At 40.5% G+C, this 26,762-nt stretch overlaps 5 protein-coding genes across 5 annotated transcripts; 3 read left to right on the plus strand and 2 right to left on the minus strand.

Moving 5' to 3' along the window:
• The first annotated feature begins 14,369 nt into the window (after positions 1 to 14,369).
• On the plus strand, positions 14,370 to 15,033 carry LOC120514636 (histone H1-like). Its single transcript, XM_039735130.1, has one exon. The coding sequence runs from the start codon at positions 14,388 to 14,390 to the stop codon at positions 14,979 to 14,981; it is 594 nt and encodes a 197-aa protein (XP_039591064.1). The 5' UTR covers positions 14,370 to 14,387; the 3' UTR covers positions 14,982 to 15,033.
• A 468-nt stretch (positions 15,034 to 15,501) lies between these two features.
• On the minus strand, positions 15,502 to 16,020 carry LOC120514645 (histone H3). The gene has a single exon (XM_039735139.1). The coding sequence runs from the start codon at positions 15,970 to 15,972 to the stop codon at positions 15,562 to 15,564; it is 411 nt and encodes a 136-aa protein (XP_039591073.1). The 5' UTR covers positions 15,973 to 16,020; the 3' UTR covers positions 15,502 to 15,561.
• A 2,425-nt stretch (positions 16,021 to 18,445) lies between these two features.
• On the plus strand, positions 18,446 to 18,803 carry LOC120514676 (histone H4). Its single transcript, XM_039735176.1, has one exon. The coding sequence runs from the start codon at positions 18,446 to 18,448 to the stop codon at positions 18,755 to 18,757; it is 312 nt and encodes a 103-aa protein (XP_039591110.1). The 3' UTR covers positions 18,758 to 18,803.
• A 909-nt stretch (positions 18,804 to 19,712) lies between these two features.
• On the minus strand, positions 19,713 to 20,166 carry LOC120514668 (histone H2B 5-like). Its single transcript, XM_039735167.1, has one exon. The coding sequence runs from the start codon at positions 20,114 to 20,116 to the stop codon at positions 19,739 to 19,741; it is 378 nt and encodes a 125-aa protein (XP_039591101.1). The 5' UTR covers positions 20,117 to 20,166; the 3' UTR covers positions 19,713 to 19,738.
• A 1,015-nt stretch (positions 20,167 to 21,181) lies between these two features.
• On the plus strand, positions 21,182 to 21,656 carry LOC120514655 (histone H2A-like). Its single transcript, XM_039735148.1, has one exon. It carries the CDS (start codon positions 21,220 to 21,222, stop codon positions 21,604 to 21,606), a length of 387 nt encoding a protein of 128 aa, XP_039591082.1. The 5' UTR covers positions 21,182 to 21,219; the 3' UTR covers positions 21,607 to 21,656.
• Positions 21,657 to 26,762: the final 5,106 nt, after the last annotated feature.

Raw genomic sequence — 26,762 nt, forward strand, 5'->3', positions numbered from 1 at the left:
AAGAAATTGTAGCAGCACTTTATCTGGATCTGCTAAGCTGGGTCTGATAATGTTTTTGGCCTAATGTATACCTTCTGTGTACCTGATCTTTCCTTTTGATCATAATGTAACGAGGTGGAGTCAAGCTAAAGTTAGAAAATGGGATTTATTAGAAAATAGAACAAATCTTAACAAAACTGATAATGTCATTTCTCAATGTAGTTTCCACCCTACTCAATGCACTTGTGCACCCTGCCTGGCAGTACCAGGCTTCCAGCAGAATAAAATGTTTTGTTTTGTTCTCGCAACCACTTGTGCACCGCTTTCTTCACGTCGTCATCTGAATCGATGACCACCCATATGTTTTTTAGAGGTCCAAAAAGGTGGAAATCACACGGTGCCAAATCTTATGAATAAGGAGGAAGTGGCAATACCTCAGACTTTAGTTTCTCCAGACAAGCCTTGGTGTTCTTAGCAGTGTGTTGGCGGGTATTGTCATGCAGCAAAAGCACTCCTTGAGACAGCAGTCCCCACTGTTGGGATCGAATAGCAGGCTTCACATTGCTCTCCAGCAAGTCACAGTAACTTGAACTAGTGACTGCAATACTCCTTGGCATGTAGTGTTCAACAATAACTCGAGTGCACAAGTGTTTGTGCAAGACAAGACAAAATCTTTTATTCTACTGGAATCCAGGCACTTCTAGGCAGGTACACTGAGAAGGGTGGAGACTACTGTACATTGAGAAATTACATTATCAGTTTTGTTAAGGTTCATTCCATTTTCTAATAAATTCCATTTTCAAATTTTAGCTTGACTCCCCCTCATATATTTTTAGCTCTGATGTCTCAATCACAGAGAAAACATTACAACTTTGCATGCCTGGACAGCTGATTCAGTAAGATGTGCAGAATGCTGAAAGTAACTGGCATATGTTTGTGTGCTAAAATTCAATAGTTCTATTTCAAATTTCCTTTGTTGGTTTGAGTAATAAGGCAGATACCTTTTGTTCAGCACTCTTGTCTGTTAATGCTATGAGCAGTGGCGTTGTTCCTTCCTACATTCCAGGCCCAAGCTGTTCAACCCCTAAAATGCATCTCACTCCATGAAAAAAAATAGGCTCTCGGCGGACGTTGTGGTGCGTGATTGTACTCCTGGCTTTTTGGGAGGTTGAGGTTTGTGGATCACTTGATCTTAGGAAGCCTGAGTGGCAGTAGCATATGTTGGTTGGGTAGTTGCACCAAGCTCAGGGCTGCCAAGTCGTTTGAGGAGGGGCAAACAAACCATATCACTAGTCCCCATGTTGGTCAGTAGCAGGATCCCGCCCATGAGCTGGCACTGTGACCCAGCTTAGGTGGGAAAGATGGATGCAGCCTTTAAGTGTTTCATTTTTTTTGGAAGTGGTACTCACTTGCTTTTATGTTACTCATAGATGTGATTTTGACCAGCATGATTTTCACAATTTCGTCCATTGTCGTCTGGCCATACTTTAGTTAGAATTAATTTTTTAGGTTTCATGATTTTGTAACTAATCTCCTTCTCTTTCAAGCTGCTTCATTATACCTGATTACTTGTGTGTACAGGATGCAAGGTTTCACAAATTACAGTTGATGAATTACAGCTATAAATGTTTGAAATTCACAGTTAAATTTTCAGTAGGCCGATCTTAGATGCTGCCTTTGGTGAAGTGATGCATTGTGGGTAGCAGGAAGGGAAAGCAAAGAAAAAAATGTGTGCTTGTTCTCATTGTCTGTTTAAAGTGTTAGTTTGCTTTTTTAGGAGATCAGATTGGTACAGAGTTCCTTATGAATAGCGTTTGTCAAATAAATTTGTTGTATACATATTGGAATGCTGTGTAGTACCTGCCAGTGCTGAACCCAATATATTCATATCCATATCATGCTCTTTTAGTTGCTTGCTATCCTTAAAGGGACTGCTAGCTTTAAGCCACACAAAGATAAAAATGTGTGCACTTTGCAGAGTTGTCATTTTCATAGGTGCCTCTGCCATTAGTGAAATAATGCCTGTTCATTCATTTGGCAACTCGTTCCTGGCTGATGTAACTTTGCCAGGATCATTGCATAGCCTTCCCTTAAATGTCACTGTTCCTAAGTGGCCACTTCCAACTCTTTTAAATGGCGAACAAATTTGTTAAAACTGCACGGTAGTCTGCTTTCCCACTTCGGTTGTGCAGCCAAGTAGTGAGGACACATCAGAAGGGATCCTGAATGCTGTGTTGTCAGATGGTGCAGCAGGGATGTTGTGTGTTGTACTGGCAGGTGTCAAAACAGAGATATTAGGTTCTGTGCTGGCATTCGGTGCAGTAGGGATGTTTAATGCTACAATGCTTGCAAAAGGATTCAATTCCCTGTTGTCATAGTAAGTGGTCAATTGGTCACAGTGCATCACCACTGCCTGTCATTCTACCAGCCTTAATCTGGTACACTTCATCAGACAACCGGGCCAGGATAATACGTGGACAAAGCCATTGTTGGATAATTTATGGCAGAGTCCCCTTTTTCACAGGGGGATGTACAGCCACATCAGGTCACCAGGGAGTAGTGGGCTCCCTTGGTATCGACTGTCTTATGCTCATTTTTGTTGATCTTGGGGGTTCTTCTGATGGCTCTGAGCTAGCATGTGGGCCATTTCTCGACTACTAGTTCTGCATGTACTGAGGTTGTGGAGTGTGTGTAAAAATTAGGGCTCTGCCCAAAGGCCAAAGTTACAGGGCTTCACCACTCCCGCCCAAACATCAGTTTGGCATATGGAACCCAGTTTACACCTGGACAACAGACCAATAAGCTCACAATATGGCATGAGATGTTGGTCCTAGACTCTGATGTTCTGCTGTTAAAACGAGGAGCTGTGTGACCAGGGTCTGATTTAACCTTTCCACAAGCCCCTCCCTAGGTTGGAGAGGATCAGTATGAGTCTTGTGGATATGGAGGAATTAACATACCTCCTTCATTGGTCTGGACTCCAAATTTAAACCCTGGTCATTTAGCAGACCCTCAGCTGCGCCAAAACAGCAGAACATCTTCTCAGTAAGCCTCATACAGTTTGGTCCATAAATATTTAGACAGAGACAACTTTTTTTCTAATTTTGTTTCTGTACATTACCACAATGAGTTTTAAATGAAATAACTCAGATGCAGTTGAAGTGCAGACTTTCCTCGTTAATTCAGTGGGTTGAACAAAACAATTGCATAAAAATGTGAGGTAACTAAAGCATTTTTTTAACACAATCCTTTTTTTTCAGGGGCTCAAAAGTAATTGGACAAATTAAATAGCTGGAAATAAAATGTTCATTTCTAGTACAGTGATCCCTTGCTATATCACGCTTCGACTTTCGCGATTCTTTTCTCATACACGCTTACGTCACTACGCATGTGCTTTCTGAGAACTTTTATCTACGATGGCTCCTAAACGTGCTGCTTTTTCTAAGCCTTCTGACAATAAAACTAAGCACCGGAGGAAGATGCTTACTATCCAGGAGAAGGTGAAACTCTTGGATATGATTAAAGATGGCAATACCCTACAAAAGCCTCCTCACGCATATGAGAAGACAGCGCCAGCAACTGCCTATCAAGATGTTCATCAGCCGCGCACCCAGACACCCACTGCCTACTCCTAGTACTCCTTCAGCGGAAGAAGACAACAACGCACCTGCTGAAGATACTGCACCACCTCTGAAGACTCTCCTACTGAGGTCGTGCCTTCATAGGTTAGTGGTTTTGTGTAAGAACTGTGTGTGTTTGTGTGCAATTAAATGTACAATACAATAATCTACTATATAAAAGCGTTCGGGACTCTGTCCCGTGAGTGCAAAGCGTAGCGTATTCCGCTTATTACAGACTTACTACTTGCGGCTTGAGGTACGAAGCGACGCGATGTGAGCAGAGTTCTGGTGCTCTCATCGTTCCCTTGCTTTTGTGCGCGATGCGCTGGAAAAATAGACAAAATGATGTCTCTGGAAATAATTAATGTTGATGGAGTACAAATGCCTCACCGCGTAGTAAATATCAGGGGAGATGGTGCTTGCTTATTCTCATCTATAGCTTATTTAGTGCATGAAACTCCGTCTTTAGCGGTACAGATTCGGGCTGACATTGTACGACTTTGGACAGGCACTTGAGGGGATAAAAAACCTTAGGTTTTCGGGAGATGTTATGAATGGGCACTTTGATGTTCTTATTCCCTACACTTATATGCCTGATGTACACATGGAGCGCACAAAAATTGAGGATAAAAGTCGGTCACCTTAAAAGGTGAGTGAGCCTAGTAATATGATATTTGTAACATCTGATATTTCTTATTTTCTCTTATTTTGTCTAATATATTGGGTAATACGAGTGTAATGGTGACTAAAGGGTGTTATTTCATGTGTAGAGGGCTCTAATAATGTTAAAACACTTATTTAGTAGGTCGTAAACAGGTTTTCTATACTCTAACTGCGAAAATATTCGATTTATAAATAAAGAATCCTACATCACGAAAATTCATTTATCACGGTAGAGTCTGGAACGGATTAACCGTGATAAACAAGGGTTCACTGTACTTTGTTGAAAACCCTTTGCTGGCAATGACAGCCTGAAGTCTTGAACTCATAGACATCACCAGATGCTAGGTTTCCTCCTTTTTAATGCTGTGCCAGGCCTTTACTGCAGCGGCTTTCAGTTGCTGTTTGTTTGTGGGCCTTTCTGTCCGAAGTTTAGTCTTCAACATGAAATGCATGCTCAAGTGGGTTAAGATCAGGTGACTGACTTTGCCATTCAAGAATTTTCCACTTCTTTGCTTTAATAAACTCCTAGGTTGCTTTGGCTGTATGTTTTGGGTCATTGTCCATCTGTATCATGAAACGCCTTCCAATCAATTTGACTGCATTTAGCTGGATTTGAGCAGACAATATGACTCTGAACACCTCAGAATTCATTCGGCTGCTTCTGTCCTGTGTCACATCTTCAATAAACACTAGTGTCCCAGTGCCACTGGCAGCAATGCACGCCCAAGCCATCACACTGCCTCCACCGTGTTTTACAGATGATGTGGTATGCTTTGTTTAATGAGCTGTTCCATGTCTTCTCCATACATTTTTCTTGCCATCATTCTGGTAGAGGTTGATCTTGGTTTCATCTGTCCAAAGAATGTTTTTCCAGAACTGTGCTGGCTTTTTTAAATGTTCTTTAGCAAAGTCCAATCTAACCTTTCTATTCTTGAGGCTTATGAGTGGCTTGCACCTTGCAGTGCACCCTCTGTATTTACTTTCATGCAGTCTTCTCCCTATGGTAGACTTGGATATCGATACGCCTACCCCCTGGAGAGTGTTGTTCACTTGGTTGGCTGTTGTGGAGGGGTTTCTCTTCACCATGGAAATGATTCTGCGATCATCCACCACGGTTGTCCTCCGTGGACGTCCAGGTCTTTTTGCGTTGCTGAGTTCACCAGTGCTTGCTTTCTTTCTCAGGATGTACCAAACTGTAGATTTTGCCACTCGTAATATTGTAGCAATTTCTCGGATGGGTTTCTTCTGTTTTTGCAGCTTAAGGATGGCTTCTTTCACCTGCATGGAGAGCTCCTTTAACCACATGTTGTATGTTCACAGTAAAATCTTACTCTTTTATCTGCTTAATTGATAATGACATAACGACGGACTTGCCCACACCTGCCCATGAAATAGCCTTTGAGTCAATTGTCTAATTATTTTTGAGCCCCTGAAATGAAGGGACTGTGTTAAAAAAATGCTTTAGTTGCCTCACATTTTAATGCTGTCTTTTTGTTCAACCCACTGAATTAAAGCTGAAAGTCTGCACTTCAACTGCATCTGAGTTGTTTCATTTAAAATTCATTGTGGTAATGTACAGAACTAAAATTAGAAAAAAGTTGTCTCTGTCCAGATATTTATGGACCTAACTGTAGCATAAGTGGTCATGCTCTGATCCAGGATTCCGTCTGCCTCAGGCCACTTTGTAACATAGTCCATAGCCACAAGGATATAACAGTTCTTATTGTCTGAGGGGGGTATGTGGGGGTTGAGGATGCCCACAGCCACTCACTCCAATGGGGCTCCAGCTGGTAGAGGCTAGTGTGCATGTAATTAAGGAATGGGATCTTAGCAATTGTTGCAGTCATCACAGCACTGGACGAATAGCTCAAAGTCCTGCATGCAGCCTGCCCAGTGGAATTGTTGTCTCAATCACCGCAGAGTCTTAGAAACACCAAAGTGTTTTAAACATGTAGTCCATGTATCCCCTGATTAACTTGGTAAGTACTGGGGTATCAGTGTTATTGTACAATATGGTGGCCTGGAAGTGGGCATTCCCACCTTCAATAAAGAAGTCTGCCTCGGAGATCCAACCTGTCCCATTGTGGGCAGTATGCTTTCACTATTGGTCTGTAGGTTATTAATTGGCGGGCATCATCCCTCTGTTATCCATCCCCAAACTGCAGCCAGTTCTGTGTCTTCCTCCTATGTATGTGTTGTGTAGTCAGCTCTTTAAGTTTCACTTACAGGTGTTGGTCATAAAATTAGAATATCATGACAAAGTTGATTTATTTCAGTAATTCCATTCAAAAAGTGAAACTTGCATATTAGATTCATTCATTACACACAGACTGATGTATTTCAAATGTTTATTTCTTTTAATTTTGATGATTATAACTGACAACTAATGAAAGTCCCAAATTCAGCATCTTGGAAAATTAAAATATCAATTAAGACCAATGCAAAAAAAGGATTTTTAGAAATGTTGGCCAACTGAAATGTATGAACATGAAAAGTATGAGCATGTACAGCACTCAATATTGAGTTGGGGCTCCTTTGGCCTGGATTACTGCAGCAATGTGGCATGGCATGGAGTCGATCAGTCTGTGGCACTGCTCAGGTGTTATGAGAGCCCATGTTGCTCTGATAGTGGCCTTCAGCTCTTCTGAATTGTTGGGTCTGCCATATTGCATCTTCCACTTCACAATACCCCATAGATTTTCTATGGGGTTAAGGTCAGGTGAGTTTGCTGGCCAATGAAGAACAGGGATATCATGGTCCTCAAACCAGATACTGGTAGTTTTGGCATTTTGTGCAGGTGCCAGGTCCTGTTGGAAAATGAAATCTGCATCCCCATAAAGTTTGTCCTCAGCAGGAAGCATGAAGTGCTCTAAAACTTCCTGGTAGAGGGCTGCGTTGATCTTGGACCTCAGAAAACACAATGGACCAACACCAGCAGATGACATGGCACCCCAAACCATCACTGACTGTGGAAACTTTACACTGGACCTCAAGCAACATGGATTCTGTGCCTCTCCTCTCTTCCTCCAGACTCTGGGACTTTGATTTCCAAAGGAAATGCAAAATTTACTTTTGTCAGAGAACATAACTTTGGGCAACTCAGCATCAGTCCTGTCGAGACGCTTCTGACGCTGTCTCTTGTTCAAGAGTGGCTTGACACAAGGAATGCGACAGCTGAAAGCCATGTCTTGCATACATCTGTGCGTGGTGGTTCTTGAAGCACTGACTCCAGCTGCAGTCCACTCTTTGTGAATCTCCCCCACAGTTTTGAATGGGTTTTGTTTCACAATCCTCTCCAGGGTGCGGTTATCCCTATTGCTTGTACACTTTTTACTACCGCATCTTGTCCTTCCCTTCACCTCTCTATTAATTTGCTTGGACATAGAGCTCTGTGAACAGCCAGCCTCTTTAGCAATGACCTTTTGTGTCTTGCCCTCCTTGTGCAAGGTGTCAATGGCCGTCTTTTGGACAACTGTCAAGTCAGCAGTCTTCCCCATGATTGTGTAGCGTACAGAACTCGACTGAGAGACCATTTAAAGGCTTTTGCAGGTGTTTTGAGTTAATTAGCTGATTAGAGTGAGTGAGGCACCAGGTGTCTTCAATATTGAACCTTTTCAAAATATTCTAATTTTCTGAGATACTGAATTTGGGACTTTCATTAGTTGTCAGTTATAATCATCAAAATTAAAAGAAGTAAACATTTGAAATACATCAGTCTGTGTGTAATGAATGAATCTAATATACAAGTTTCACTTTTTGAATGGAATTACTGAAATAAATCAACTTTGTCATGATATTCTAATTTTATGACTGGCACCTGTAAATAAAGTTGACATTGACAAGTTTAGAAACCTTACAATATTATAGAAGTACTTGGTTTATTTATTTATGAAGTGTTTACATTTATGAACTGTCATTCCACACTTTATCAGAGGTTGTCTTAAGACTAATATTTAAGAGTGAAATGTATGTTTAAAAGCTGATTCTACTGTCTCCTCATTCATAAAAAAATCCAAGACAATATGGTGTTTTTTGTACAGGCACAGACTCAAAAAAAACAACAAAATTGATGGTTATTGTGTGGCCTGTGTTAGACTTGGGATTCCCAGCCTGAATAAACTTCCCAGTCTTACCCTGTAGGTGGCTGATAGTTCAAAATGTTTGTTTGTGAAGGACTGGGGTAATGAGGCAATGCCTCCCTTAGTGCATCGCCCCACTGAAGTTTCCAACTGAATGCAGATAAGGCTATAAGCATATTCAAGTTTTGTGGCTCATTCTGCAGCATTGCCAACACTTAATTTCTGCTGGGTAGCAGTCTATTTCCTCCCTGTATGTTTCTTCTTCTTCGCTAAGTGCCTGGTAAAGACATTAAGGATGACCAGGTGGACACAAGATGCCCCTAACCCTTTTGGCTTCTGTGAGTGCCTCATTGAGGCTTCTGGGTGCTGCCAGTATGACATGATGCTAGAGGTTCAGGAGAGCCAGTACCCTAAGGAAATATTGAACGGCAAGCTTCTCTTGCAGATCTTCAGGAAACTCATGAAATCCTTGACAGATAAGCAGCAAGACATCTGGAGTGGGTTCAGTGCTAGTGGAATCCTCCTCAGGGATCTGAGGTATGCTAAGGGAGCAAGAAAAAACGTGGGAGGACATCTGATCTTGAGCGATCTGGCAGACGCCAACAGAGGCAGCTAAGACTGAGGTCGTTGAAGAGGACCACAGCTGCTGGAGTTTCTGCCGGCTGGGCGAGCTATGGGTAAACCCAGGAGACAGGGAGTTGTGCTAGACTCAATATGGAATAGATGAAGAACATTAATTTATTTTGGTTTTATTCTTCGATTTTTTATTTATTTGGTTTTAACTCATGGACATCACAGATTTTATTGAATTATTTATTTATTGATGATCATTTTTCTTCTGCAGTAGTTGCAACTTTTATTTTGATCCAAATTTTAATAAAACCACTTGACACTTTTGCACCAACTCCTTGCTGAATATTTGTGTCCTCATTTGCCCGTCACATCTTCGTTAATGGAAGATTCCAAGTTTCAAGAAGCTGCCAGAAGCAACTAGGGAGCATGGAACTAACCCAGACCATCACAATCCCACGTCTGACATAAATACAACGCTGCATGGTGTCTTCCAGTGCTGACCCAATGGATTCCTCTTCATTTTATGCTCTTTTAGTAGCTTGCTATCCTTAAATGGACTGATAAAGATAGAAATATGTGCAACTTTGCAGAGGTGCTATTTTTATAGGCACCTCTGCTATTGGTGATGTAATGCCCGCTCATACTTTTGGTGACTCATCCCTTACTTATGTAACTCGTCCAGCACCTTTGCAATATGTTTCCTTTAGAGCAAGTTAGTAATTTTATTGGTAAAGTTAAAAAAAGAACGAGAAAATAAATTTGACATATTTGTGTTTACTTTCATTGCGTATACAGTTCTTATAAGGTACTATAAACAAAAAATATTTAATATATTAATAACGTTTATAATAGTTAACTTTGTAATTTCGTTAACCCAGTAAAACACTGCTCTTTTGTTCCTTTGCAACAATAGTTGCGTCTAGTGACTGACTTTAGTATTGCAACTTAGAGACTAATAATACTGTAAGAACTGGCAACATGTTATCCATTTTTATTTGAGTGCAGTTTGAGAATGAAGTTTGTTTTTTTTATTGTAGAGCACACAAATGTACACAACTTTATTTTAAAGTCTTGAATATCAATAGAACTGAACTTTCCAAGTGTTTTAATGAACTCACCACTGTGAATTCCAGCAATTCCTGCACAAACAGTCAAAGCCTTTTAGTTTTCGCTCCTAGAGTGTACTCTGATACTGCTCTCGGCTTGTGAGTGCTGCATAAAAAAAAGTTGAACTGACAAGCAAAAACTGTGGTGCGCAATATAGCACTTTCAGGTTTAAAGCATGTGTAAATGCACAAAGGGAATTTATCCATTCCTCTCTTTTCTTCTTTTGTCGCTATTGCAACTTACCATATACAGTGATGTGAAAAACTATTTGCCCCCATCCTGATTTCTTATTCTTTTGCATGTTTGTCACACAAAATGTTTCTGATCATCAAACACATTTAACCATTAGTCAAATATAACACAAGTAAACACAAAATGCAGTTTTTAAATGATGGTTTTATTATTTAGGGAGAAAAAATCCAAACCTACATGGCCCTGTGTGAAAAGTAATTGCCCCCTGAACCTAATAACTGGTTGGGCCACCCTTAGCAGCAATAACTGCAATCAAGCGTTTGCGATAACTTGCAATGAGTCTCTTAGAGCGCTCTGGAGGAATTTTGGCCTACTCGTCTTTGCAGAATTGTTGTAATTCAGCTTTATTTGAGGGTTTTCTAGCATGAACCGCCTTTTTAAGGTTGTGCCATAGCATCTCAATTGGATTCAGGTCAGGACTTTGACTAGGCCACTCCAAAGTCTTCATTTTGTTTTTCTTCAGCCATTCAGAGGTGGATTTGCTGGTGTGTTTTGGGTCATTGTCCTGTTGCAGCACCCAAGATCGCTTCAGCTTGAGTTGATGAACAGATGGCCAGACATTCTCCTTCAGGATTTTTTGGTAGACAGTAGAATTCATGGTTCCATCTATCACAGCAAGCCTTCCAGGTCCTGAAGCAGTAAAACAACCCCAGACCATCACACTACCACCACCATATTTTACTGTTGGTATGATGTTCTTTTTCTGAAATGCTGTGTTCCTTTTACGCCAGATGTAACGGGACATTTGCCTTCCAAAAAGTTCAACTTTTGTCTCATCAGTCCACAAGGTATTTTCCCAAAAGTCTTGGCAATCATTGAGATGTTTCTTAGCAAAATTGAGACGAGCCCTAATGTTCTTTTGCTTAACAGTGGTTTGCGTCTTGGACATCTGCCATGCAGGCCGTTTTTGCCCAGTCTCTTTCTTATGGTGGAGTCGTGAACACTGACCTTAATTGAGGCAAGTGAGGCCTGCAGTTCTTTAGACGTTGTCCTGGGGTCTCTTGTGACCTCTCGGATGAGTCGTCTCTGCGCTCTTGGGGTAATTTTGGTCAGCCGGCCACTCCTGGGAAGGTTCACCACTGTTCCATGTTTTTGCCATTTGTGGATAATGGCTCTCACTGTGGTTCGCTGTAGTCCCAAAACATTAGAAACGGCTTTATAACCTTTACCAGACTGATAGATCTCAATTACTTCTGTTCTCGTTTGTTCCTGAATTTCTTTGGATCTTGGCATGATGTCTAGCTTTTGAGGTGTTTTTGGTCTACTTCTCTGTGTCAGGCAGCTCCTATTTAAGTGATTTCTTGATTGAAACAGGTGTGGCAGTAATCAGGCCTGGGGGTGGCTACGGAAATTGAACTCAGGTGTGATACACCACAGTTAGGTTATTTTTTAACAAGGGGGGCAATTACTTTTTCACACTTGGCCATGTACAGTAGATTTGGATTTTTTTTCTCCCTAAATAATAAAAAACATCATTTAAAAACTGCATTTTGTGTTTACTTGTGTTATATTTGACTAATGGTTAAATGTGTTTGATGATCAGAAACATTCTGTGTGACAAACATGCAAAAGAATAAGAAATCAGGAAGGGAGCAAATAGTTTTTCACACCACTGTATTTCTATTTCATATACTGTATATCTGTTCCAAAGACAAGTGAAACTTTGTTCTTAACCAAAGCTATATTTAATAGCAGTGTTCCAAAGAAGCTAACCAAAAGGATAGTGTATACTGGCATGATACTTTAAATAATCATTATCAACTATTAATGCTGCTGTAAGAGCAGTAATGTAAGTGACCCTTTTCATTTAAACAAATGTAGTTTTAAATTTTGCATAAATATTTGATATTGCATATTAAATGCAGAATTGTTCATTTTCAGATGTGTCTGAGAGTTGTGTGAATACAAGAAAGGTGTTGTATTTCCAGATGCAGGAGAGGGGAAGCTAGTGGTCAGAAGGAAATGGAGCAATACAAACTTTGACCATAATTTAACATATATGAACTAAGCTATAACATTTATTATTGTTGTTCAAAATAAAGTTACTGAACTGTTAAAAGACTCACATCAAATCTACGCTACAATCTGAATAATTGGAAATGACATCCTGCATACGAAATGAGAAACGTTACAGTTGCCATATCTTCACCTGCATCAGAGCTCAAGAAAAGACTTGGAAACCAAAGCAATTGAAGGAAACCCTTGAAGACACAGAGAAAATGCATACTCTACACAGGGAACAGGAACAACTAGGTCTTTAACCTTGGTCTCTGTATTGTAAGGCAGCATTGCTGAGATTGTGCCACCACGTCACCCATCACCGTTATAGAACATATAAAGGATGTCATTGCCCACATTAAATAAACACAGCCCTGTCCTTGATAATATAGTTCCTCTGTGTTACAAGACCAGTCCACTCTGGTCATAATATTGACCCCCAAGGACTTGCAGCAGTGCAACATCCCCTTATCCACTCTATGAATAGTGCCCCGTCATAGATCCTCTTTGGTGCAACCAATGTCAATAAACAGTTCCTTGGTTTTGCCAATGTCAGGTTGCAAACAATTCTCTTTGCAACAAGAAACATGATCTGCTGTTAGAATTATAGTTCAAGGTATCCAGGAAGAAAAGAAAAAGAGACAGGATTGTTCTTTCTGGTGCTCACATCCACATCAGAGACACCATTATTGAGTCTCACAAGCTTTGGTCTGTCTGACAGATAATCCATTTTCCAGGCCCTTCATAGGGGAATATAGGGGAATACAGGTTTGAAGGTGTACTCATAACCTAAAACACTGGCAATATTTCCAATGTGTATAACTGATACAAATGTTATTTTCACATTGCTTTCTTTTCCCCTTTTTACTGTACTTCAGTGGAGAAGTATGATGTTCAGTATCACAACTAATAACTTGCTACTTTAGTCCAATTCAGGCAACACTCTCATGTCGAACTGCTGAGCTATGGAACAGTGCACTGATATATTTCTAGGGAGACTGGGTCCAAATTTTGCTTAGAACATTGTTTGTGCAGTGCTCACACATGCCATTTATGTCTTGATTTCTTTTTGGTCCTACTTGTCAGGTGTCTTTTTGGATCAGCCATCCTGTTACTCAAAATAGTCTCCTCATGTTAGTGTGAAGGTAGCAGATACAGCCTTTGTCTTTACCTTCTCCCCAACTCTGTGGTTGCACTAAAGGTGATCAGGAAACTGAAGTATACATTATAATTGTTCTCTGATGACTAACGTAATTCCCCTTCATTAAACTTTCTAATCTCAACTTAAAACTATACATAGATGGACCAAGTTGCGTTTAATCATTCTATCTGTCTGAAAGAATGAAAATGGAAGCAGGACTCGATATAAAGTAGATAATTGGGAATTTTGAGATGTCTTTCATTGCTAAAAATGTATTTTGTTGTGTGCAATAACCAAACTTAAATTTATTGGTTGCATGATATCTTAGTAAAGCAGACTGGATCCTTCTTATGACAAATTTCTTATGGGAAATTTAAACATATTTAGCACAATACAGTTTTCTGCATAGGATTTTAAAATGGAAGTTGTTTCTTTTACACGCATGTTTCAAATAAGCCTAGTAGAAATTAGTTAATTCTGCTCTGTTGGTGTGTTAATTTGATCTTGCAAAGAGCTCGGATTTTTTGTGGATGTTTATAACAAAGATACAAAAACTTTTATGGATCAATAACAGACATCTCCATTATTAGATTAGCGTGTTTCCAGGGTAAAGGAAAGTGCAGTCACCGTGTATTTGTAACGAAATTTGCCTTTGTCTTGAAACGAGAGAGAGAGTCCGTCCTTTACGCGGTGCCATTTCTCTTTCTGACCGTTCAGCGGCGCCTTCTTTTTAAGTAATGGCACATGCCCTGTTAAAAACATATTTCCTTCAATGGGTCTCGAGTTCGAATGGTTAATTTTTAAATATTTTTCCTTCTAAAAAATGGGATTTTGTGAAAACAGAAAGCACATTTGTCAGGTCTTCGCATGTGCAGCGGGATGTTTGAGTCTGCACGGTTCTCATCAGTCTAATATGAGCGGCTGAGACGCGGCTGTCTGCTGACTCCTACAGGGAAATTCAAGTGTGTAATTGAAATGGCAGAAACAGCTCCAGCAATTCCCGCTGCAGCACCGGCTAAGGCGGCGACGAAGAAGAAGAAAACGAGCACGAAGCCCAAAAAGATTGGTCCTAGCGTGTCTGATTTAATCGTGAAGGCCGTCTCGGCTTCAAAAGAGCGCCACGGACTTTCTTTGGCTGGGCTCAAGAAGGCTTTGGTTGCTAGTGGCTACGATGTGGAGAAGAACAACGCTCGCGTGAAACTGTCCGTAAAAAGCTTGGTTAGTAAAGGCTCTCTCGTGCAGACGAAAGGTACCGGCGCCTCTGGGTCCTTTAAAATCAACAAGAAGCAGGCAGAGACCAAGGAGAAAGTTGCAAAGAAAAAGGCGGCCCCAAAAAAGAAGCCAGTGGCGAAAAAGTCCGCTGCCGCCAAGAAAGTGAAGAAGCCGGCAGCCAAGAAACCCGCTGTACTCAAGAAGACGGCTAAGAAGCCTGTTGCAGCCAAGAGTCCCAAGAAAGCGAAGCCGGCTGCCAAGCCCAAAAAGGCAGTTAAGAGTCCGAAGAAGGCTAAAGCAACAAAGCCTAAAGCGGCCAAACCGAAGATTGTCAAATCTGTATCCAAAAAGAAGTGATTTACATGACTTGATACCTAAACATATAAAAAAACGGCTCTTTTAAGAGCCCCCCATATAATCGAGAAGGGCAAATCGGTTTTTGACGGATTGACAGGAGGGCACTCTAGCGGTGCTTCCCCACTTTTACAGTGTTTCGGGAGATTGCTTAAAGATCAAATTTATGTACAATTTCGTTAAGAGAAGTTTTGATTTGCACAGGACACAAGCAGGGCTGCTGTATAAAGGTTTTTATCTGTGGTGGGGGGCGCGCATACACGTCAGTATTTCTCTACACCTACGTAACGCGGTTTACCCTTGGGGACAGCAAGGATTAGTTTTAGATCTAGAGAAGAATCCTTATTGATTATAGAATAAATAAATTAACCACGCTTCCCACTAATGAACTAATCGTTTCAGTAATGCGAATGCTGAACAAACATGGGCAGCCGATTGCTTTGACAGGTTTCATATTGACGCGGTTATACAGTAAACTATGTAGATTCGGACAGAATAAGGATTTTATCCCTTGATATAAAGCTTTTGGCGGCTCTGAAAAGAGCCTTTTTCGTTTCCACGTATACCGTTTAAATTTATATACTTAAGCGCGTTCTCCACGAATACGACGAGCCAGCTGAATGTCCTTAGGCATTATCGTCACCCTCTTGGCGTGGATAGCACACAAGTTGGTGTCTTCGAACAGACCAACCAAGTAAGCCTCACTGGCCTCCTGCAGCGCCATAACGGCGGAGCTCTGGAAACGGAGATCAGTCTTGAAATCCTGGGCGATTTCCCTCACCAGTCTTTGAAAAGGTAGCTTGCGGATAAGCAGCTCGGTGGACTTCTGGTAGCGACGAATCTCACGCAAAGCTACCGTACCAGGCCTATAACGGTGAGGTTTCTTCACACCACCAGTAGCAGGAGCACTCTTACGAGCTGCTTTAGTGGCAAGCTGTTTTCGGGGAGCTTTGCCACCGGTAGACTTACGAGCTGTCTGCTTAGTTCTTGCCATTTCTCCTATTACACGTACGAAGTTTACACCTAAACGAGTGAATGGTGAAAAGATTAATAGAGGCGCTTTATATGGAGGTCTTGTCGCTTTTTGATTGGGCGAAAGGAAAAGGGGTCGGGTACACTTATAGGCTCGACCTTGAAGTCTGTTTTCGATTGGTCATCTTCGTAAAAGCTCGGCGCGCAATTTGAACAGCACCGTTGTTTCAGTGTCCTCGCCTTTCAATAGCCGTTAACTGTTCACAAAACACCAGCACGTTAATTATCATTTATTCTTCTTTCTTACAGTGTTGGATTTCTCCAACTCCAATCGGTAATGGTTTTCCTGCTTTGCTGTAAATCTTTTATCACGGACATAATGCACTTTTATAGCGCAACCGAGAGAGAAAAAGGGAACAAAATTGAATGCAGTTGTTGGATCATCAACGATTTCTTAATATAAGCTCAACGCAGGGAGCACTTCGGACACGGCCCCTGGTCTTTTTTTTATTTGCAAGACAGCAGTGCCACCGCTGTGTCATCCTGCAAGCCCAGGGAAAATCAACTTTCTGTTTCAAAGCTACAGACTTTAGATTTGATGTTTCTGGGTGCACTATCTCCCCCACCACCACCCCCATCCAAACGTCATGCCTGTTAAGTTCCCCAGAAGCTCCAAACTGGATGATCTCACATCATGCCTAGGGATTATTAATTGTAAGCAAAGCAACCAGGCTGGTTCCTGGTCACTATGACTATAAATAGGATTAAAATGCTTGTCAAGTGAATGGAAAGATTAGCAGGAAGAATTTCTTTTTATGGGCAAAATGTACTATCATCTGAAATGTCTTCCATCTCCCAGCCTTTAACCTGGAACAGAGAATAAGTCCGATCTTTCAAAAAATTCCCTTCCTTTAATAACCCATATAACCAATGTTGTCTTGCGCAGGTGGTGGTGGTATGCAGCTGGGGTTGCCTGTTTTTTGGTGACGTTCTACTGCTTTTGTGACAGTGACCTGGCCATTTAAGGCCCACCTCAGTAGTCAGATATCATTTTGCTCTCATCTAAAAATTACAGTCTGAGTTTGCTTGTACTATGGAACTAAGATATGTTGCTCCCATTTAACTGATCCTTGCTTTGTTAATGTTACAGGAACAGTCATGGCAACCGCCTCCTATTTGACAACAAAAAGGGAATTAAAAAACTAGCATGAGGGTCAGCCACAGGTCTGCAAAATTAAACTAATGGAAATAACTCATCACCATTGAAACCATTTTCTATTTCCATTAATGAATACAAAACAGGTATACAATAGAAATTAAATGTTCTAGTCAAGGCACATTTAAATGCAAAATTGAAAAGAAATTTACTTAAAATTTAATAAATTGCACAATTCATTCACATATACAACATTGTTCAAAATCACTTTAATAGAATATATTTAGTCAATCTAATGTTTAAACATGTATGTAAAATAAGAACAATAGTGTTAGTTTGGCTTACATATTACTTCTCTAGTTTCTGCTACTTCTTAGTTTTTTTAACCGGAAATTTGTTTGGTGACCTTTTGGCTTACACATTTTCTGGGGCATCTCTATAAATCATCCAGCAGTAGCCCATCATCATCAGTATGTCCCTGGTACCTTCTACCCATGTCCTTGTATCAAAATGGAATATTTCACTCTGTTCTTCACTCACCGCACCAAAATTTTCAGGGAATAATTCCAAATGCAAATCTAAACAGTGAAGTTTGTTTGGCCATGCTTGCTTCAAATTCCCCTACCCCATCCTCCCAACATGGAGTCATCCCAGCTAGGCACACTACTATATATATATATATATATATATATACACACACACACACACACGCACACACAATTCTCCATTGTTGGTGCAAATATTTTTAAGCTGAAGAGGGCAAAGTAAATTGGAAATGCTTTTGTTGTAATTATGAGAGAAAGCTATGAAACAAAGAAGCCATAGTCAACTTCTGTGTGTTATTCAGGAAATCCACTCGGTATAATAAAACAAGACCTGATTGTATTCTGAATGAACTTTCATGTAATTTAAAAGGACGAAGATATTTACGAAAATGCTGTCGGGCATTTTTGTCATTTTCGCGTAAAAAACAAAGTGGGCAATTAGAAACATAGACCACAATTGGTTTAAATTTACACCCAAACGGTTTAAATTGTGCGAGTTACCATTCATACCAAGATGCAGACCTAGAAAAGAAGTAAGGTTCAATAACGTCTCAGTGTATCACTCATTTAGCAGCTTTCAAAACTCCCTTCCATGTTTGGTTCCCCATAGAGGGTTAGCTTTGTTATTCACAGGATATGCGCTCGAAATTGAAGACCTTATTCAGAGCGCGATTTCCTAAAAGCCCGCGCAGAAATTTCCTGTGCTGTGTTCGAGTAGGTCGTCGTTTTATTTATTTCAGGCGAGGGACCTGGGAGTTTAGCTAATAGTCGTTTTGGTGTACAATTGAAGAAACATGTCTGGACGTGGTAAAGGCGGAAAGGGTCTTGGTAAGGGTGGCGCAAAACGTCATCGTAAAGTTTTGCGAGACAACATCCAAGGTATAACAAAGCCAGCTATTCGTCGTCTGGCTCGTCGAGGTGGCGTGAAGCGAATTTCTGGCTTGATTTATGAAGAGACTCGTGGAGTGCTTAAAGTGTTCTTAGAAAATGTCATCCGAGACGCTGTTACTTATACTGAGCACGCCAAAAGGAAGACTGTAACCGCTATGGATGTAGTGTATGCGTTGAAGAGACAAGGTCGTACTCTGTATGGTTTTGGAGGTTAAGTGTTAACAGACTTCAATTAAATCAAAGGCTCTTTTCAGAGCCACCCACTTTCTACTTGCGGAGCTTTCCATGTATTTTGTTTCCAATACAATCAAATTTTTTGAGTTGACTATATTTGGCATGCTTGCATGTTTAACAGGTTTTCCAGTCAATTTGAATTAATATGGTCTATTATCGAGATAAAAAAATAACCACTATGTGCAGTTTTGCGACCTATAGTTTATTACGGATAAGGTGTAGTGATGGGAAGTTTGGATCATTTTACCGACTCGGACCTTTGAGTCTCGTTCAGCAAAATGAACAAATTTTTTAGAGTCGTTTCGTTCAATTCTCTAAGCTTAAGGGGCTGTCGCGTGATGAACGAACGACTTGTAAAAACCCGGAGACTCGAAACGGGTGAATTAATTCCAATACAGAAACTATAGTAAGTTGCGCGACTAAACGAATCACTCCCACGAGACGACTCGTTCTTCGAGTCACATTAAAGATTCGTTCAAAAACGACCCATCACTTAGGTGTAGAAGGCAAACTAAATTGGAGTGGACATCCCGTTTTATCCCCCAAGCCTTTATCGGGATTAGGCACAGACTTCTCGTACTAGAATACGCTGCCAATTCAGAAATTCATTGTGAAGTCATAGCTAAAACGAAAAGAGTGCGTACCGAAAGTAACCATCCATATTCTCACCGTGTCCTGGCTTATTTTCTAAAATGTGCAACAGGCCCATGGCCTTTGTACTGCTCTAGAGAGAATAGTTTACAAAAAAAAAAAGTCCACTCGTGTCCATCTGAGGGGCAGTGGTTCGGAGACGACCATCAACTGGAAATGCTTTCTATACAAACCACTGGACGAGGACAGACCGTACCAGACTATACGCGAAACGATACACGAACATCACAAAACGGCTTTAAGATTAAGAGCTCCTTTTAGAGATTAGTTGGATGGCTCTGAAAAGAGCCGTTGTGTCCAATAAAAGTCGTTTACTTGGAACTGGTGTACTTGGTAACCGCCTTGGTGCCCTCAGACACGGCGTGCTTGGCAAGCTCTCCCGGTAGCAGGAGCCTCACAGCAGTCTGGATCTCCCGGGAAGAAATAGTCGATCGCTTGTTGTAATGTGCTAAGCGAGAAGCCTCACCAGCGATGCGCTCAAAGATATCGTTCACAAAAGAGTTCATGATTCCCATCGCTTTAGAAGAAATACCTGTATCGGGGTGAACTTGTTTCAGCACCTTGTAGACGTAAATTGAATAGCTTTCTTTCCTGGACTTTCTACGTTTCTTCCCACCTTTAGCTTGGCTCTTAGAAACGGCTTTCTTAGAACCTTTCTTTGGAGCAGGGGCAGATTTCGGTTCAGGCATAGTTGAATACTATTTCAATCTAACGTAAAACTGAATATCGAAACTGCCCTGGTTTCTCCTTTTAAAGGCATTCATGCAAATTAGAAGCGCTGAAGCTTTAGGCGTGGCCACCAACGACTTTCGAATGGCCCTTTCCCTCATTTCAAACATGACCATTACGTTATGAATGGGACAATGTTCGCGCGCACTTTTGTCTCACGTTTCCTGTTTTTTAAAGTTCTCTACTAACACCCTGCCTTAACTAATCTCAACGGCGACGATTCTTTCGATGTTATACTTAACGACATTAGAAACGTTCGGACAGAAGCAATGTTTCAAAAGTAATTAAAATCTAATTTTACGTGTTCTTGTTTTTATTTTGCATGTGGCGAGGTTATAACACACGATTACCTTTCTTCACCCTGAGTTGTCTCGAAAGCTTGCATATTGTAATCTTTTTAGTTAGCCAATAAAAGGTGTAATTTTGCTTGGATTTTCTCTTTCTTCACCCAGTATTTAAACCTTTAGAACAGTTTCTACGGGTGTAAGATAAAGTATGTGCTGTCAACTAATCAAATGAGACGTAATTAAGCAATTTGTCCATTATTGCAAGAGATAAAAAGGGGTAGATGTTTGGTGATCAGTATGCATAGGCGATTCCGGTGTTTTGGAACAACAAGGCAGTAAATGCACAATAAGGCAGGGATTATAAAGCCGTTCGTGTTCAAATGGTTATTCAAGCCCACGTATAGCGCATTGATTAACAATATGTTTTTATAATAGCTTAAAAAATAAAATATATCAGTTTAATTAAACCCAAGAATAGAGACGTAACGTGTAAAAATAAATATTGTGTTTATGTGTTCATGTAAAACACAGATACGATCAAAACAATAAAAAGGGTGCCGTGTACTTTTTTCACGGAGCCGTATTTTTGAACTTGAAGCATAATTCGATGTGATTCGAGGGCTAAGCCCTGGGCCCGCCCCCACCGTAGTGACGTATGAGCACATGCAAATCAGCAGTCAATTCGATCGGCTCGTCGCGCCCCTTGGAGGTATTTATAAAAGCGCAACGGCTGCCATCTCGAGCATTTTACTGAAGTTAAGTGTGTATGTTTTAAGATGTCTGGACGAGGAAAGACTGGTGGTAAGGCACGCGCCAAGGCCAAGACTCGCTCTTCTCGAGCTGGGTTGCAATTCCCCGTCGGTCGTGTTCATAGGCTTCTGAGGAAAGGCAACTATGCTGAACGTGTAGGCGCTGGTGCTCCCGTCTACTTGGCTGCTGTGCTCGAGTACTTGACTGCTGAAATTCTCGAGTTAGCCGGGAATGCTGCCCGCGACAACAAGAAAACCAGAATCATTCCTCGTCATCTGCAGTTGGCTGTGCGTAACGACGAGGAGCTCAACAAGTTGTTGGGTGGCGTCACTATCGCCCAAGGCGGTGTGCTGCCGAACATTCAAGCAGTGCTTCTACCGAAGAAGACTGAGAAACCAGCTAAAAGCAAGTAAACTACGGCGATACATTTATCCACACCAACGGCTCTTTTCAGGGCCACTCATCATTTCAGATTGGAGCCTTTATCCATTGAAATGCTGCTGTATTTCGATCGTTGAAAACCCTTAATAGGCTTTATTCTTTTGGTCACTGGTATTTGCCAAAAGGGACTTTGCTCTGGTCCCTTGTGCAAGGCCAATGACCTGCAATTGCTGAGCGCTTTGAGGAGTGAGAAAAGCGCTATATAAATGCAAAGTATTAATACCTACATCTCTGATACACATGGAAATAGGTCAGAATTAATAGTTTAATAAATGATCATTGTATGATACTATACAACATTGGTCAGCTTGTTTAGCAGGCGGCTGTTCAATATAGCTTTATTCAAAGCGAAGGTTTCATATCTCTTTGAAATTGTGTGTGAGAAAGAAGTCCGGCCCTTCTTCCTCTAGTTTCTGTTTTGGAGATGTGGCAGTGATTTTCACGTTTTCTTTAAAATATTGTGCCAAAGAAAAGTCCTCTGCTGTCTTTAGTCATAGACTTCAATCTCCATATATCTCATCGTCATAAGGTTTTCTCTCGTGGGAAAGCGGAGCAGGAGTATAAACCAGGTCTTTCAAACATAAAAGCAGATCTTGATAAATGTGTAGTAGAATATCTTCAAAAGCTGAGTTTGATATGAGACTCATTCAAGTATTTCAATTGTGGCAGGTGCATAGATAGATGAATGTGAAAGACAGTATAAAATAAACAGCACTCTTCAAATTCATACCAATTACAAATAAGATAAAAATATGTATTTGGCTTAACATTAAACTGCAGTCACAGTGAGGCATTATAAAGGTATATCGTTGTAGGTCAGGGGTGCCCAATACGTCGATTGCTATCGATCGGTAGATCGTAAAGGTAGTGCAGGTAGATTGCGTAGCATTCAAAAAAAAATTAAATGTTAGTCTATCATGCTGTATATCCTCCCTATGGCATTTGCCACTTGATTGACATACAGGGCGGCCAGTCTGAGATCTTTTTTCTTCTAACACACTTGTCATCCCACACGCACGATCAAACATTCGATGTACTGCAAAACTCCTGCTGTAGTCTAGTTAGCCTTCCAATTTATATCGACTAAAGAAGGGATTTAAAAAAAAAAAAAATTGGGGGAGGGTATGGGCTGGATGTGGAATTGGAGGAGGATTTTTGCTCACAATGTCACAATCGAAGTGCGTTTGTCTGATCTGTCAATTTATCATTGCTGTTCCAAAGAAGGAAAATGTGGAAAGGCACTTTCGAACTGTTCATAAAAACTACGAAACTGACGTCTTTTCAAAAAGCGATCTGAGAAAGGAGAGGTAACTAAAATAGCAGTTAATCAGACAGCCGTCATTTTTCACTCGGCTGAATTCAAAAGCTCCTTGACTGCATTGTTCGGCTCTACTTGTTTATGCGAGTCAGCCTTTTCCCACATGACGATTATTAAATTTAAATACTGTAGTGACCATAAATGTATTGAATTGTTATTGTGCCATAAAGGTTATTCAGTTATGCAAGGTGCGACAACATACATTTCATGTGTAAAGTATACTCAGTATATATATATATATATATATATATATATATATATATATATATATATATATATGTGTGTGTGTGTGTAGATGATTTCGACCTGGTCATTTTGAAAGTAGCTCACAAGCCGAAAAAGTGTGGGCACCCCTGTTGTAGGTATGAAGGAGCCCTGTTAGCATTTCTTGACACAATATTCCTAAATAATTTGTTGGCTGAAAATGCTTAATCATAATGTGTTATAGTGATGGTGTGCAGCATCGTTTAGTTTTGGTCATTAGTTTAATCTTAATTCATTCTCTCTCTCTCCTCTGCTACTGCCTCCAGCAGGTCAATAGTGCATCCCATAACTGAGCTGGTCTTAATAAGCAGCTTTTTGATCTGGTGACCTCCCTTTAAGCTATGTTACCAGTCCAGCACAGTGAAGAATATTATACTCCATTGCAGGACCAACTGAGACACACCAAAGGACTTTTTGTTACATTTAACAACTAAGAGAGGTAACTCATGGGGAGAAAATGCAAACTCCACGCAGGAATGGACAAATCATAAACTTCAGTCTTCAAGTTGTAAGGAGGCAGCGCTGCTGTCGTGCCACCCGTCACAGTTATGAAGTATGTAAAGGGTTTCACTACCCACATTAAAAAAACACAATCTCATTAGGAAAAAAAAATGCATACGGACACTGGGAGAAAATGCAAACTCTAAGAGGTGAACAGTAGTAATCAGGTCTCGAACCGCAGCCTCTGTGTTGTAAGGCAGCAGTCCAACAACTGTGCCCAACACAGTTAAATAATATGTAAAAGATGTCATAACCCATAACAAAGAAACACAACCCCCTGAAAAAATAAGTCTGCTCTTCTCTGCCCCGCTATTCCGTTTATGATACAGGACCAGTCTACCATGTCATTAATCTGGACCCCCAAGTACTTGTAGCAGTCAGGGCCGGATTTACACATTTCTTACCAAAAAAAAAAAGTTGATTTATAATTTTCAATTTAATATGTAATAGTTTATTTTTAAAACATATAAGCACTTAATACAATCTTTATCATTTTTGATCCACATTATATTTTTAATTCAAAACTACACTACTTATGACATTGCATAACATTGATTTTTATCTGATATAGAATTTTATTGAAATCTTTTGCATTTTGTGTCAAACTTACATTACACCACATTAAATGATACTGCATAAACAAGCCAAAAGTGGTGTATGTTTCATGTTTTGTTACAAAAATCTCAGCCCCTCTTATAATTTGGCGAACACCCCATCACCTTTTTCTGTTTACGGCTTTCAGGCTTGTGGCCTTGAGTAAACTAAACAGTATATAAAAGTAGTAGCAATATATTTTATGTACCTACTATCAGTAGATATGTTGAAGTCAAGCGATATGAGCATAATGAATCACTTGGAATCACTATTGTAATGGCAAATCTGGAATTCTCCTTTAACACGTGGTTTATGCTGAGTGTGTGAAAGAGAAATAGCAAATGCTTTTTGCCTGTGACTGAACAAGACATCGCAAGCTGTAGAGATGGGCAACGTAAATGTACCGCTCAATTTATTTAATGTATATGGATGTAAATTTAAGAAACAGCATTTTATATGGCCTTTTTAAAATAATACTGAATAATCTGTAAATATTTGGTTGTTATTTCTTCTGTATATACCCCCCCGACTGCTGCGCCCTAGGCCATGGCCTAGGTTGGCCTTGTGGGAAATTCGACCGTGGTAGCAGTGCAGTAACCACTCATTCACTCTCTGAATAGTGCCTGGGTCGTAGAGCTTCTTTAGTGTGAGAAACGTCAATAAACATTCATTGGTTTTGCTGATGTCAAGTCACACACAATTCTGTTTGCACCAAGAAGCACGACCTGGTGTTAAATTTATAGTCCAAGGTGTACAGAGTGTAAACAAAAAGAGACAGCACTTTTCCTTGTGGTGCTGCAGTACTGGTTATATCCACTTCAGAGACGCCATCTTCAGGCCTCACAAACTGCGATTTGGCAGGCAAATAATCCACTATTAAGGACCATCCATAAGGGAATAGAGGTTTGGAGGTGTACATCATAGTTCAACAAGCACACAGGCAAGATTTCCCATGTGTATAACTGAAACAAGTGTTACTTTCTCATTGGTTTCTTTTTCTTCTTTTTACTGTACTTCAGAAGATCAGTACAATGTAAATGAACATATGCCACTTATGTCCAATTCATGCAACACCTGCATGCCAAACTGAAGGGCTAGGGAGCAATACACTGATACACTTCTAGGGGACTGGGTTCAAATTATGCTCCACTGTCCATGCAGTGCTCACATGCGTCTTTTATGTTTTAATGATTTTTTTTGGTCCTACTTTTCAGGTGTTTCTTCGGGTCAGTCAACCTCCTACTCAAAATGAGCCCAGCATGTCAGTGTGAATGTGGCTTGCAATTGAGTAGGTTCTGTAGGCGTTTCAATTCCCACCTTACGCTTGAAGCTGCTGGATATGGTCTCTGTCTTTACCTTCTCCCCAACTCTGAAGCTGCACTAAAGGCGTTCCTGCCGAAAAGCGGAGCGCCTATGGAAGTCTACTAATCTGGAAGTTCATCATTCATACTTAAAGGATTTACTTGCTTCTTTTAATTCTTTGGTTAGGGATGCTAGAACAGCATACTTTTCTAATCTCATTCAGACTCACAAGCGTAATCCCAAAGTGCTATTTGATACTATTCACAATATTATTTCTCCATCTCAATCTGTTACTCAGGTTTTTTCTGACAGTGAATGTAATAATTTTCTTAGGTTTTTTATTGACAAGGTTAATGTTGTTCGGGCTAATATTGTTCCAGCTATCTTACCTAGTCCTCTCATTCACTCATGTTCTGAGTCTTTTGTGTTCTCAGAAGTTTCACTTTCGGATCTTTCTTACTTGCTCAGGAAGATGAAACCTTCATCGTGTACTACTGACCTGTTGCCAACATCATTAATGTTAAAATCTTTGAGTTTTATTGGTCCGTGCCTTTTGAATATCATAAACTGCTCCTTGAGATCTGGTGTGGTCCCGTCGTATTTTAAACATGCTGTAATTCAACCGTTGTTGAAAAAATCTAATTCTGATGCCTCTATTTTGAGTAATTACAGGCCAGTTTTCAAAACTACCTTTTATTGCCAAAGTTTTAGAAAAGGTGATTGAACAGCAACTTTGTACTTTCTTAGAAAAGCAGGGGATCTTTGATTCTTTTCAATCTGGTTTTCGGAGGCGACATTCTACAGAAACTGCTCTTCTAAAAGTTTTTAATGATCTTTTAATTGCGGCTGATGCAGGCAGGTGCTCTGTACTTGTACTGTTAGATCTTACCGCAGCTTTTGATACGGTAGACCATCAGATCTTAATTAATAGATTAGAGCTGTTAGGTGTCTGTGGCTCTGCTTTGGACTGGTTCTCCTCTTATTTGTCAAATAGGAGTTTCTCAGTCGGTCTGGCTGGTTTTTCATCTGACTCTGCTCCTTTGACATGTGGAGTGCCACAGGGATCGGTTCTTGGACCTGTACTTTTCTCTTTATATATTCTTCCCTTATCACAGATTCTTAACTCTTTCAAGGACATCTCGTATCATC

Source organism: Polypterus senegalus, chromosome 14, assembly GCF_016835505.1.
Source record: "Polypterus senegalus isolate Bchr_013 chromosome 14, ASM1683550v1, whole genome shotgun sequence".
NCBI lineage: Eukaryota > Metazoa > Chordata > Cladistia > Polypteriformes > Polypteridae > Polypterus > Polypterus senegalus.

What these genes read in the sequence shown, in the direction of transcription:
- LOC120514636 (XM_039735130.1), top strand. Translation starts at nt 14,388, where the DNA reads ATGGCAGAAACAGCTCCAGCAATTCCCGCTGCAGCACCGGCTAAGGCG.
- LOC120514655 (XM_039735148.1), top strand. Translation starts at nt 21,220, where the DNA reads ATGTCTGGACGAGGAAAGACTGGTGGTAAGGCACGCGCCAAGGCCAAG.
- LOC120514645 (XM_039735139.1), bottom strand. Translation starts at nt 15,972, where the DNA reads ATGGCAAGAACTAAGCAGACAGCTCGTAAGTCTACCGGTGGCAAAGCT.
- LOC120514676 (XM_039735176.1), top strand. Translation starts at nt 18,446, where the DNA reads ATGTCTGGACGTGGTAAAGGCGGAAAGGGTCTTGGTAAGGGTGGCGCA.
- LOC120514668 (XM_039735167.1), bottom strand. Translation starts at nt 20,116, where the DNA reads ATGCCTGAACCGAAATCTGCCCCTGCTCCAAAGAAAGGTTCTAAGAAA.